Here is a 12,428-nt window from a genome sequence, read left to right as displayed (position 1 = left end):
GAATGCCAAATGGCCCAGCCTGACTGCCCCTGGAGATCAGCAGCCATGCAGAGGGGTATACGGGACCGCCGCAGCCACCAAGACACGGTCCTGTCTCTGAAGGAACCACACAGCCCCCAAGCACCAGCACACACCCTGCCTAGGACAGGGATAACCTGGCACCTCTGTCACAGCTACCAACCAAGCCGCAGTGCAACAAGGGACCTCCCTCTATGCACACACTCACACAACCTCTCCCTGCCCAGTGTCCCAAGGTGACTTCCCAGGAGCCTGGGCAGGTGAGTCCCACAAGTCCTGGCTTCCTGCAGCCCCAGCCTGGCTTGGAAAGGCTCCTTTCCCTCCTCGTGCAGAGCCCTGAGGAGGCGGCAGAGCCCTAGATGCTGCCTGGATGCAGGGCAGAGTTCAGCTATCGCCTGCCCAGGTGCCTCTAGCTCCTCAGCCAACTGCAAGGGAGAGCTTGCCCCTCTCCCAACTCGCCTGTCACCTTGCAAGGTCCTTGCGCTGCTTAACGTGATCCCCCTGCAGACAGCGCTCTCATGGCAGTTCTCAGTTGTGTGAAAGGGCTCTCTGCACTCACCAGCTCCGCAAAACCTGCAGCGCTTCCTGACAAAGCTCACCTGGAGGAGCTTGGGCTCAGTTGCGATGGGTTTGCACGTCCCGGGCAGCAGGAGATGTCTGAAGGCTGCAGGATCTGGCTGGGATCATTTTAACACTGAGAGAGCCAGGGAAGAGCCACTTCTCACGGGCAGGCAAGCAAATGCATTTCCACTTACCGGGCACAAACTTGCAGCCTCTCTGCCCTTCCCCAGCTGACACCTGCAGGCTCTCCCCCCAGCAAAGGCAAGAGCCCTGCCGACGGATGCTTACCCTGAACCCACCAGGCAGCTGGCGCAAGCCCCAGGAGCTCACCCAGTCCCATGCTGTGGCCCACACGGGTGTTGCGGGTGCAAAGTGATAAGGGACAAGATGCAGATTCCCCTCCGCAGCCTGGCTGAGCAGAGCTAGCTCTCCTTTGGGTACTGCCCGTGCAAAGGCTGAGGAGCAGGGCAGCTTTCACAGACCCCAGCCTGAAAGCCACAGAGGCCAACGGGGCAGCTTGGGTGCGAACAACAGAGCCTCGGCCACCACCAAACGCTTCCCTGGGGACATTATCGCTGAGTGAGTGGCAAAGCGCTGTCGGAAAGGAAGGAGGAAGGAGAGAGGCGAATCAACCTCACCCAGACCGGGCGCACAAGGAATTGGCAGGCCAAAGGGCGCACGCAAGCCATGCAGAGCACAGCTCCGCTGGCCGGCAATCAGCCGCTTGCAGGAGCAGATTCGTGCTGCCCACGCCTGCAGTGATTTAAATAAAAGCCAGAAGCAACAGATCCCTGGCTAACCACAGCTGCTCCCACCGGAGCCAGATGCTCTTTGGCAAGTTAAAACCCTCCCACACCTCGCTGGCTTCCCACACCACCAGGAGACGTTTTGAAGCCTTTACTAAAGAGGCACCAGGCACGATTTTGACAGTCTCCTGGTAAAACACCCTCCTGCAACTAAGCGAGAGCAGCACCACATGGGGCTTCACTCCAGGTCAGGAACAACCCAGTTCTTTGTCCATCCTGCCTCCACCATCCAGCGCGGTGGCTCCTAACAGCTCAGGGGTGCGTTTCTCTCTGAAAATGGGGACCAGAGACATGGCCGCCAAACACCAGGTCCCAGAGGCTACAGGTCCAGTGTGCCAGCACTGTGCCCAGCTTCCAACCCGGGGGCTGCAGCATGCAAAACCGACTCTTGCAGCCTTTCAAACCGCTCCACGTGGAGCACCACCAGGGCAGGCAAACTGTGTCACGCCAGTAGTCAAACAGACACATAGCCAAAAAGCACAAGAAAATGCGAGGTCCAAATCACCCCACCTCCAGAAAACCATTTGATCCCTTCCAGTTGGCTGGGCACAAAGACTGCACCCAGTTTGACTCAACCACCGGAGCCAAAGAGGCCTCAAACGAGCGGATGAGATAGCGATAAAGACTCACTGGAGAACGAATCTCGAGTCCTGCACCACGGGCTTGCAGGTTTTGCAGGATTTTGCAGGATTTTGCAGACCTCCCATGACGTGAGAAGGATCGGTGCTGGGTACCCCTAACCCTGTGCCACCTGGTGAGGCACCTGCACCAAAAGTTGCGTCCCAGAGCAGTGCCGAACACAGAGACGGCCTGGGAAGCACGGCACCCAGGGCACCTGCAAAAGGGCTGCAACCCATGGCCAAGCAGCAGAGGAACCACCCTGAGACTTCTGCAGGTTTTATCCACCATAACAGGCAGCTGATTCATGCAAACCCTCCCATTTCCAGCCAGGAAGTCAAGAATTAGCGCCGCAGGCAGCAGATCTCCCCTCGGCAGCCACACGCAGAGCCCAGAGGAAGGGTCACATTACAGGCAGCTTATCAGGGCCTCTCTTTCCCCGGGCTTAGCAGGCTGCTCGGAAATAATCCCTGCCAGATGCAAGATGATGAGCTCCCCAAAACAAAGCTCTCCCTTCCTCCTGCCTCCCTTTTTGCCACGTAAGAGCTGCCAGCTTCTGAGAAATGATCCTCAACAAAACCTTGCTGGTCTGTGACTGTAATGCCCCAGGGCCTCAACCAAACCCATGGGTGCCACCTGCATGTGGTAAAAGAAACACCTTCCCCACATTTTTCCCTCTTCCCAAAGAAAGGATTGCCACCTCCTTTCTACAGGAAGGAAGCTGAAGCCAGAAGTCCACATCTGTGCCACGAGGGGTTTGCGGGTGGACAGGCTGGTCCACGGCAGGGCATCTCCAGCACAGACTCCCAGCAAAAAGCCCTGGCCACCAGGTCTCTCTCTCACAGCACGTGGCTTGGACAAGTAGGGCTTGCTCTCCACAGTCAAGTGAACCTTCCTCCCCTCAAGTACTCAACCAAAGGCTTTGCTGTCTTTGCTATCCATACAGGAAACCCACCAAAAACACTGTGTGCACTTAGGGTGGTCAGTGGTCGCCTTGCATCATGATGGACAAAAAAATGGAGCAAGTGAGATTTTGGTGCTTTACTGGTGGGAAGAGGCAGGGAAGTGGACACTAATATTACCTGCTCTGGCTGCAATTTTTCCTTTAATACAGGATATACAAGTGGGAGGAAATGGCAAAACACAACACTGCACAGTACAGCAATCCACTTTCAGTTCCCAGATCTTGGACCTCTCCGTTCATCTGGCTCATATGGGAAATGAAACATTTTGATCTGAGACTGTCAAAGCATCTTATTTCAGTCCAAAAATGTCAAAAAACAAAAACGCAGCTCTACTTTCCCAAAAAGAAAACATGGCTACAGCCATGCATGCAATGTGGTTCCTTGGAACTTCCTTCCCAATTTAGACTTACACAAAGTATCAAAACTTCAAAACCAAGATGTACCCAAATTCACTCTACTCCAAATGGCACATGCTAGCCCATGGCCAGGAAACTGGGTGCGAAACCAGGAGCTGGGTGCGAAACAGGCTCCTGCCCTGGGGCAAGGCACAGCTCGCTGCACATCTGCTGGGCCTACACCTGCTGTGAAACTGCCCTGACAGACCTCCAGGGCTTGGTCTGCAACACAAAAGCATCCAGTGATGTGAGCTTGTTCAGCTCCGTGAACCATCACCACCCAGGAACAGCCACTACACATGCTCCAGGCATTTAACGGGCAGTTTCTTCTCATTGCAATTACTGTTAGTTCATGAAACGGCTAATTATAGGCCTGTTGTCTCCACCCGATCCTCTTATTACCCCTGCAACAGCTGTGGCAGATAAAAACACCCCAGGTTGAAGCATCTCTTGGAGAGGTGAAGCAAGGCTTGTCATGTGGATGGGTCGACGTGCTCTCCCTTGTGAGGAGGGTACGGCTGGAGGCATCACTGGCTGGCGTATTTATAAATCCCAGACTGGGATTAACACCTGGGCCGAGCCCAGCCAGCAATACCCGTCTCCAGGATCCAGCACCTCGGCCCAGGAAGGGGCAGCACGTAGCGGACAGACCAGGGGCCCCCGTTGTTCCTCCCTTCCAGGCAGCCAGCAGAGATAAAATCCCCACCTTGTCTGAGTCCCAGAGATTACAGAGGGAAAGGGCATCGCGGTAACACAGCAGATGAAGGTGGGGGACAGCCAGCCAGCCACGTTATTCTGTAAATCCGTGGTCTGGCAGCTGACTCCCTACCCACAGCGAGCCCAGGGCTAAATCCCTCCCTACCCCAAATGCTCCCACAACTAAAGAAGCACATGGGAGATGCATAAACCGATTACTTCCTTTAATACTCTGATGGCCCAGAAGAAGGGCTGTTTCAGGCAAATGTCTCTAACTTGTACCTGTTCTCTAGGAAGGGCCCAGAAGTGCCCTCAGGGAGAGCCAGAGCTGCCACAGCACCACCAAGTTGTCCCAGGAAGCTTCCTCTGGGCAGATCAGCCACAGGGATGATGGCAGGGTCTTGCTCCAGAAGGGGAACACACTAAACTCCAAACCTCAGACATGTTTGCAGATCTCAAAAGCCAAACCCACAGAAAGGGCCCTATAATAAAGCTCCAGTGCCAGTGCCTAGACCAGATGGACAAGCCATGAGCAATGCAGAGGAGCTGCAGCACGAGCGCAAGAAAAGAGCCACCATCTCCCAGGACGCAGTGGCAAAGCAGCAGGAGGGCTCAGCAAAAACATGCATGAGAAATAACAACCCAGGCTCTTCTTCACACCTCCCAAGGGAGTAACTGTAAGTCAGCACCGGGCTGGGAGAAATCGTCCTGTGACAAGAGCAACACAGGTGCAAACTGTCCTTGGCCCCTGGGAGGTCCTTCGGCACAGAGATGGATAAGGGAGCTGTTCAGTGTGGGAAAGCCACAGATGCACATAGATATGCCTCTCCAACCGGGAAGAGTGCACTCTGGGATGCTGCCACAGCAAATGCTGATAGGACAGGCTTTTCCCAGCACATTTTAGCTACAAACAGCCACTTCTGACCTCCCTTTGCCTTTCAGACCAGATCTCTTCACCCGCCTCTCAACAGCCCAAGAGCACAAACGTGATCGAGGTTTCCCTGCCCAAGCCAATGGAGACCACAAATCAGAGCTCGGATGGGGAACGTCTGTGGAGAGAAACACCAGTTTCAGGGACCCCCAACAAGTCATGAAGAAGGGGGATGAAAGAGCAATTCCTCCACCCTGACCCTTCAGCTTCCCAGGCCAGTGCCAAGGACAGGGAACGCAGTTCAGTAAAGGATCCGCAGCTCTGGCCGACATGAGAAGGAAAGGAAAAAAGGCTGCAGAGCGTGAGGGAAAAGGAAGCCTGGCAGCTAGTCAAAGCAATGCAAAGGGCGTTTCATACTGCCCTGCAGAGCGGCAGCCCGGCTGCAGGCTGCACAGCTCTCGGGGATGGGCGCCGAGCACTGCGAGGGGCCAGAAACCGGCATGGTGGCTGCAGCTGCAGCTCCACTGCAGCCTCTTCTCCCACTTCTTTGCTTCTCGCAACAGGGCCTCATGGTCTCTGCAGCATTTTCCTTCCTGTTTAATGGGAAGGAACCAAGGGTGGGATTTGCCCACACTGGGTGGAAGCAAAGCACAGGGGGGAAGGACCTACTCAGGCACCGCTCCTGAAGCTCTTTCACAAAACACCCAAAACCTCTGCCCTGGCAGCAAGCGGATCTGACGGCACCAGGGACCACAGGAATTGGAGCTAGTGAGTGGAGGTACTGCAGGGATCAGAGGCCTTCTTCCATTAGGGATCTTCTGTTTGCCTGCAGACAAACCACTGCCCAGAAATATTCCCTGGCATGAGCATTGACCCACAGAGCCAACACAGGCTGCCTTTCGGGGTGCCCAGCCACCGTATCTCAAGGTCTCCATATATCTCAGGCACCTAGGCTATCCGAGAGGGATTATTTTTTCATGGCAGGAGCAGAAAATAACCCAAGGAACTGGGGGGAAAGGCTGTCTCCCAAGAAAAACTGCACAGAAAATTAAGCTCAGGAGCAACACTGAGCCAACCAGGTCCCAGGGGACGAGCATCCCCCACAACTGAACATGCATGAAATATTTGGTCTGCACTACAATTTGATAGAAGATACCATTACTTGCAGCCTGCAGGGTGGGTTAAAAGCAACGGCGCAGGCTGTATATGGCAAGGACAGTCTGGGAGCCCAAGTGCTCCTTCTACACCCTGTTTCCAGCCTAAGTGCCATCAATTGCTCAGACTTGCTCTGCACTTCACTGCTAAATGGGATAATTGACCACCGTGACCAAGATGATTCAGACGACCTTCTCCGCATCTTAAGAAAAAACAGTCCTTGGAAACCTCTGCTTTCTGCAGACAGACTCGCAGGTCCGTCAGCCGCCCAGATGCATTAATGTGGAGACCTGCGTTATGTAGGGGAGCTCAGAGATCAGCCCCCCTGCTCACCTTAGGCACTGTGCTAGCATATGGGAAGCTTTCCAGGGCAGAAATTCCCCTACAAGGAGGGGAGAGACTGACACAAGCACACCATCAACTCAACCACTGCCTGCTCCCAAGAGATGCTTGCAGTTGCCCCAGTTTCAGAGTTCAGGATAAGGAATAGCTTATCCTACCGTGCACAGCCCTCAAGAAAAGCTTGGAGAGAGCCCAGCTCTGGAAATGCAGCCCAGTGGGGATTTCTTCTCCACGTGCGTCCACGGACACAAGGAATCCAACCCCACACAGGTCCTGAGAGAGCAACCTTCTGTGCCCAGATCCCGTTGCAGCTCATTTTGGACGAGGGCAATTGCAAAGCAGGCGAATTAAAAGCAGGGAGACTAACAATCCTACCACGTGTTAAGCAACGAAGATTTTATAGGGCAGAGAGCCAGGCAGATAACTCTCACCTTATTTTATACAACTCCAGACCTTGAGAACTCCCTGCATCACTGCAGAGCCGGAACATCCGATATCAGTAATAATGTTTGTGCTTTCACCTTCATCCCCCAAAATGTTGTACAAGGAAGAAAGGGAGAGAGAAGTCTGCCATCCATTTGTGTTTTCCCCAGGAACACTGGGCCAAATGGGTCACTTGGACTAGAAATGACCGCTTGGATTTTGCTGAATGGCTTCTTTGGGTGTTTCTGCTGCAAATTCCTAGCTGCAGCAGCAGAGCTGGGGTTTGAAATCTTATTAAAAAGAGATTCTCTTCTGTTATCCATTGAGCTTCTGAGCTGGAAAATCTTTTAAAAATAATAATAAACCAAACTTGGCAACCAAATTACTCAAGGGTTAGAAGTCAGACTCTCACTAACGCTCCAGGAAACCAGCCAGAAAACCAGCTTAGGCAATACCAGCATTTCTACCAGGTTAGGCAATACCAGCATTTCTACTGGATGCTATATGCACTGGATAAAGAGAGATGTGGGGGAAAAAACAAAACCATGGACTCCTGGCTACACCACCAGCAAAGCCAGCACGCTTCACTGCCTTCCTCCATCCGAGATCAACCTGATATGTTGCTGAGCAGCTCGTTGCAGGTGAGAAGGTGCCAGCCAGCTGGAAAGGGGGACCCATGCAGTTTTCACCTCCGGTCCCCTCCTCACCCCTATCACAGTTGCTATCGGCAAACAAGTGCCCAAACCCCTGCCCGCCAGCTTCCAGCTTTGCAGCAGGGAGCGCAGCCCATAGGCGAGATGAGGGTGTCACCGTGCCACCCGTGCGTACCACGCGATGCTGTCTACTGCAGGAGCCTTTTGGTCACAGCAGAGAAGCCAGACAAAGCAGGGGAGGAGGAAACATTAATCCCAGTTTGGTTTATTGAAGCAGCAGAGCTGGGAGGACCCAGGTAGAGTGGTCCAGGACCTTCCCTCCAGCTCTCTCCTTGGCAGGTCTGGCTTCACCCACATGCAATATGGAGCAGTAGCTGTATCTGTGCCCTGCCATTTATACCACGCTCTGAAGTAAGAACAAGCTGTTTTCAAAGAAAGCAGAGCTCTGCCCCATCCTTCCAGAAAGGAAAACCTAAAAAATGGGCAATAATAGCCAATACTTCCCCTCTGCGCTTTACTCCTTGCAGCCAGGAAGGACAGGCAGCGCTTGGGGAGGAAGGCTGCAGTGTCCCCCAAAATCAAGAACTTAACCCTACTTTTGCTGGGAACATATGATAACACAATTGTACGGATAATCCCAGGGATGCATGAGAGTAGAGAAGATACCAGAGCGAAGTACTTGTTATTGGGGAGACTTGTCTTTTGTGCAGCTGTGCCTTGTTCAGAGGAAGTTTACTGTTTTCTTTGCCCTAAAAGCTAAATAACTGGTAAAACAGTCAAGTCTCAGCTGGCCACTTGCAGCCTGACCAGGCTAACCACTCGCTCCGTGTTGCTTGTTGGAGGCAGCTATACCATTGCCGGTTATCTTGGACTTCTGCTTAGCTACAGCCCCACCAAAGAGCCAGGGTCCAGCCACCAGCAAGGCTCCACGAACTCCCCTTCCCGGCCCTGGCCAGCCCACACAGATGGCCTCTGGATGCCCGAGGGCCCAGAGCTCAAATCCTGAATAACCAGGGCAAAACTCAATGGCCAGGGTGATGTAGCCATCCCTGCTGACTCCATGAGCAGCCCTGGAGGCACAAGGCTGCCTGCTGTTGGAGGGAGGCCCCACCACCCTGTTTGGCCCAAAAAAGCCTCCTGAGGGGGCTTTCCCCACCAGCATGGCCATGGGGTGAGCTCCATCAGCAAGCCAAGCCCAGCCTCCACTGCCAAGTTCATGTTTATTCCATCTGAAAAGTTCTTTGGGAGGAAACGCGGGAGGGGGAAATTTCTGCTTTGAAGCCTGCAAGTGCAGAAAAACTGCCACAGCTTTGCAGTGTCCTTAAATTTGGAGCCAGCTGAGCTTATGTAAGGTGTCGGGGTGCAGGTAGCTACCCAGAGCATCTCCAGAATCGTCTGGATTCACCCAGCGTCAGGTCTGCTGCTTCTCCTCTTGCGCAGTGAGTCACCAGCGCCCAAATGGCTTTGCCGAGTATCATACCCGGGGATCTCTGACAAGGAGGCCCTGCCCAACCGCCGCCTCAGTCCTAGCAAATACCAGAAGCAAACACAGGCCACAAGCAATAACTTCATCACCCTCCACCAGAGCACAAAGGAAGCCTATTTACAGCCACCCCTCGCAGAGAAAGACCAGGGCTTTTCAAACCACCGGAAGATTTCCAGAATAGCACCTTTCTCATCCTTTCAAAGCAATGCAATACTGTCGGCACGGTGCTCTGTTCTCCTTCGTGGTGACCAATGGAAACGGTCCCCAAAGCCCCTCCGCGGCGCCAGCGGCCCAGCTGCTGGCAAGGGGCTCCGGCGGCAGCCAGGCCCCAGAGCGTCCATGCCCCGGCTGCTGCCTCTGCCCCCCTCCCTTGTTCGTACCCCCCGCCAGAGAATTTCTCGTGATGCTCCCGACCTCAGTGCAAAGGAATAATGGACGCAAGGGCAAAAATCGGAAGGGCCACCCCATCCAGCCTCCCTTCCCCGGACCCCCGCTCCTCGCTCACATGTCCAGCCCCGCGTGGCCCTCGCCTCCCTGCAAGCGCCGTCCCTGGGGAAGGGCCGAGAACAATATTCAATCCTCAAACAATGCAGCGAGCGCAAGGCACTCCCTGACTTTGTGTGCTCTCTATAGCCAACGAGGCAGAAAGCACTTTCGTTCCAGCAGAAACACTCAGCGTCCTACAAACCCGGCACACCACCTTTGCAGCGGCTTCCCGGGGCCTCTATCGGCCAAAGCTGACAGCAGCTGCGTGCGGGTCAGGAGCTCTTAGCACAGAGCAATGGCCAGCCGCGACTGAAGCCCACAGAGGACCCTTGCCAAGGGCGGTGCGTGGCAGCGCTCGGGTTCAGCCGGGCTTTTCAAAGGAATCGGTGTCTCTGTGAGTGGACCGCTGTGGGCCCTGCGCGCAACGGCAGCCTGTCGCAGTGATGGGGGACGCTGGGTTTGTTCCTAGGCACCACCTGCACCCTATAAAGCCAACACGCTAAATGCACTAAAACAAACAAACAAAAACCCCCTCTTCCCTTTAAAGTACAGAAAGAAGAGCGAACCCAGACTGCAGCTGGGAGGAAAATGAAAGCTGTGAGAATCTTCCCTCCCCTGTAGAGAAAGAAAAAAAAAAAAAATCAGAAAAGCTTCTCGTCAACATTGTAGCCTTCACAAAGCGCTGCTTCCCTCAAAGCGCGTAATTCTTCTGACAGGTAAGTAAACAGCACGTTCGCAAGCTGCCATCCGAGCGGAGGGAGGGGGAGAGAGCCGTCTCTGCCTGGATTGACGCACACGCGTGACAGCTCGGTAAGATGGTTAGGTCATTAGAGCAGCTTTATTTGGTTTCTTTTGTTTGTTTTTTTTGTTTGTCTTTTAAATAAAGACGCCCCACAACAACAGCGGTCAGGGCCCCTCCCAGCGCTGCTGTACAAAGAATTAATATTCTCTCGCCGGTTGGAAATGGTTCCCCCAAGCATCTTCCCGCGCACCAAAGCGCCTCAGTGGAAAAGTTTGCCGCCGATGACACTAATTGCCAGCGGCTCCCCCCAGCAGCCTGCCTCCCCCAAGACGCCGCCGGCGCGGCGTTGCCTTGCTGTTTCCCGACATCGCCCAAGGCCGCGGCTGGAAGCGCGGTCGCGCCGCGCCGCTCCGCTTCTCGCCGGAGCTCCTGGGCCCGCGGCGGCTGGATGCCGGTCAAGGCAAAATAAGACCCCGCAGGACAAACCGCGGGGGAGAGGGCGAGAAGAGCCGCGGGGTGTTTTCCACCGTGCTTCCACGACAGCCGCGCGTGGCCCACCGCCGCGCGCCTAAAACCACGGAGAAACCAAACCCACGGCTCCCGCGCGGGGAGCCCCGAGGCTGCCGCCGCGCGCGGCTCCGGCCTCGCCCTGGTAGCAGGCTCGCTGCCCTCCGGAGCGAGCACAAGCCCCTTTGCTCACGATGCACCGGCTGCTTCCCGCCGCCGCCCGGCCCTTTGCAACCCCGCAGCAGGGCAAGGCGCCCGGGAGCGGCCCGGGGAGCGGGCGCCTTAGCGAGGCGTCTCCCCCCGACCGGGAGGGATTTCTGCCCAGCGGGGCCCCGGGCGGCCCCCAGGGGGGCGGCTCGGCACGGCGGTGACCGGAGGAGGCCGCCCCGCGGCCCCGCTGCTGCGACGCGGGGGCCAGGCCTCGCCCGCCGCGGCCCCCGGCGACGGACCCCCTGCCGCCGTCCCCGGGGGGGGGGGGGCTCGCCTGTCCCGCACTGCGTCTGGCGGGGGCTGAGGGCAGGCGGGATGCCCGGCCCTCGGGGGGGAGACGGGACGGTGCCGAGACCTTGGGGGACACAGTCCAAGGCACCTCGGGGGGGGGGGAGGCAGGGACAGCCGGGTCCCTCGGCGGGGGGGACAAGCGGGTCTCTCGGGGGGGGAAACAAGCGGGTCCCCCGGGGAGGGGGGGGAGGGCAGGCGGCTCCGGGCCCCCCGGGGGAGGCGGAGGGGACAGGCGGCCCCGGGCCCGCAGCCAGGCCCCTCGGGCGGCGCGGCGCGGCACTCACCGGCCTCGCTGGCGGCGGCGCGCAGGCGGCAGGCCCCGAGGGCGGCGAGCAGCAGCAGGGCTCCGCGGCGGGCGGCGGCGGCGCTCCGGGCCGCCACCATCCTGCGGCGGCGCGGGCAGGCGACGCGGCCGCGGCGGCTGCGGGCGGCGCGGGCCGGGCACGGCGGGGCGGGGGCGCCGGGGCGGCTCCCACCCACGGGGCGGGGCCGGGGCCGGGGCCGGAGTCGGGGCCGCCCCGCTCTGCTCCGCGCCCGGGCGGCGGCTGCGGGCACCGGGCCCTGGAGCGCCGCGCCGCAGCCTCCGGCCTCTCCGCGACCGGCCTGCCGGGCCCCAGCCCGCCCTGCACCCTGTTGGGGTCGGCCTGCCGGGGAACCGAGCCCCGCCGGGGAACCGAGCCCCGCCCCGATCACTGCCGGGGCCCAAGAACCTCCCGCACTCCTCTGGGATTGGACAGCCAGGGCCCTCACTACCCCTGGGGTCGCTGCCAGGGTCTAAAACCCTCCTGCACCGCTTTGGGATGCATCTGCTGGGGAACCGAACCCCGCCAGGATCACTGCTGGAGCCCCGAAGCCCGCATGAACCCTGATGGGGTCAGCCTGCTGGGAAGCCAAACCCGTCTGGGATCATTGCCAAGGCCCAAATACCTCCTGCACTCCTCTAGGACTGGCCTGCCAGGGCCCCAACCTGCCCTGGGATCACTGCCCACGGCCCCAAAGCCCTCTGCACCCTGTTGGGATTTGTCTGCTGTGGTCCCAAACCGCTCTGGGACCAGCCCGCTGGGGTCCCAACCCTTCAGGATCACTGCCTGGGGCCCAAACCCCACTAGTACCCCTTCTGGAGCAGCCTGCTGAAACCCCGGCCCCTTCGCTGCCCAGGGCCCAAATGCCTCCTGCACCTCTGGTGTTCAGCTTGCAGGGGCT

The 12,428-nt window shown here is 57.5% G+C and overlaps 1 protein-coding gene across 1 annotated transcript in view; it reads right to left on the bottom strand.

Moving 5' to 3' along the window:
- NPDC1 (neural proliferation, differentiation and control 1) overlaps positions 1-11,625 on the bottom strand; it is a 41,062-nt gene extending 29,437 nt beyond the window's left edge. Inside the window, exon 1 of the mRNA XM_067309173.1 lies at positions 11,510-11,625. Within this exon, the coding sequence (XP_067165274.1) occupies positions 11,510-11,609 (100 nt within the window). The 5' untranslated portion in view covers positions 11,610-11,625. The remainder of the gene's footprint in view (positions 1-11,509) is intronic.
- Between the last annotated feature and the right edge of the window lie 803 nt (positions 11,626-12,428).

The sequence above is a fragment of the Apteryx mantelli genome, chromosome 21 (genome assembly GCF_036417845.1).
Source record: "Apteryx mantelli isolate bAptMan1 chromosome 21, bAptMan1.hap1, whole genome shotgun sequence".
NCBI lineage: Eukaryota > Metazoa > Chordata > Aves > Apterygiformes > Apterygidae > Apteryx > Apteryx mantelli.
The sequence above is the reverse complement of the archived record's forward strand: the minus strand, read 5'-3'. Positions and strand labels throughout refer to the sequence as shown.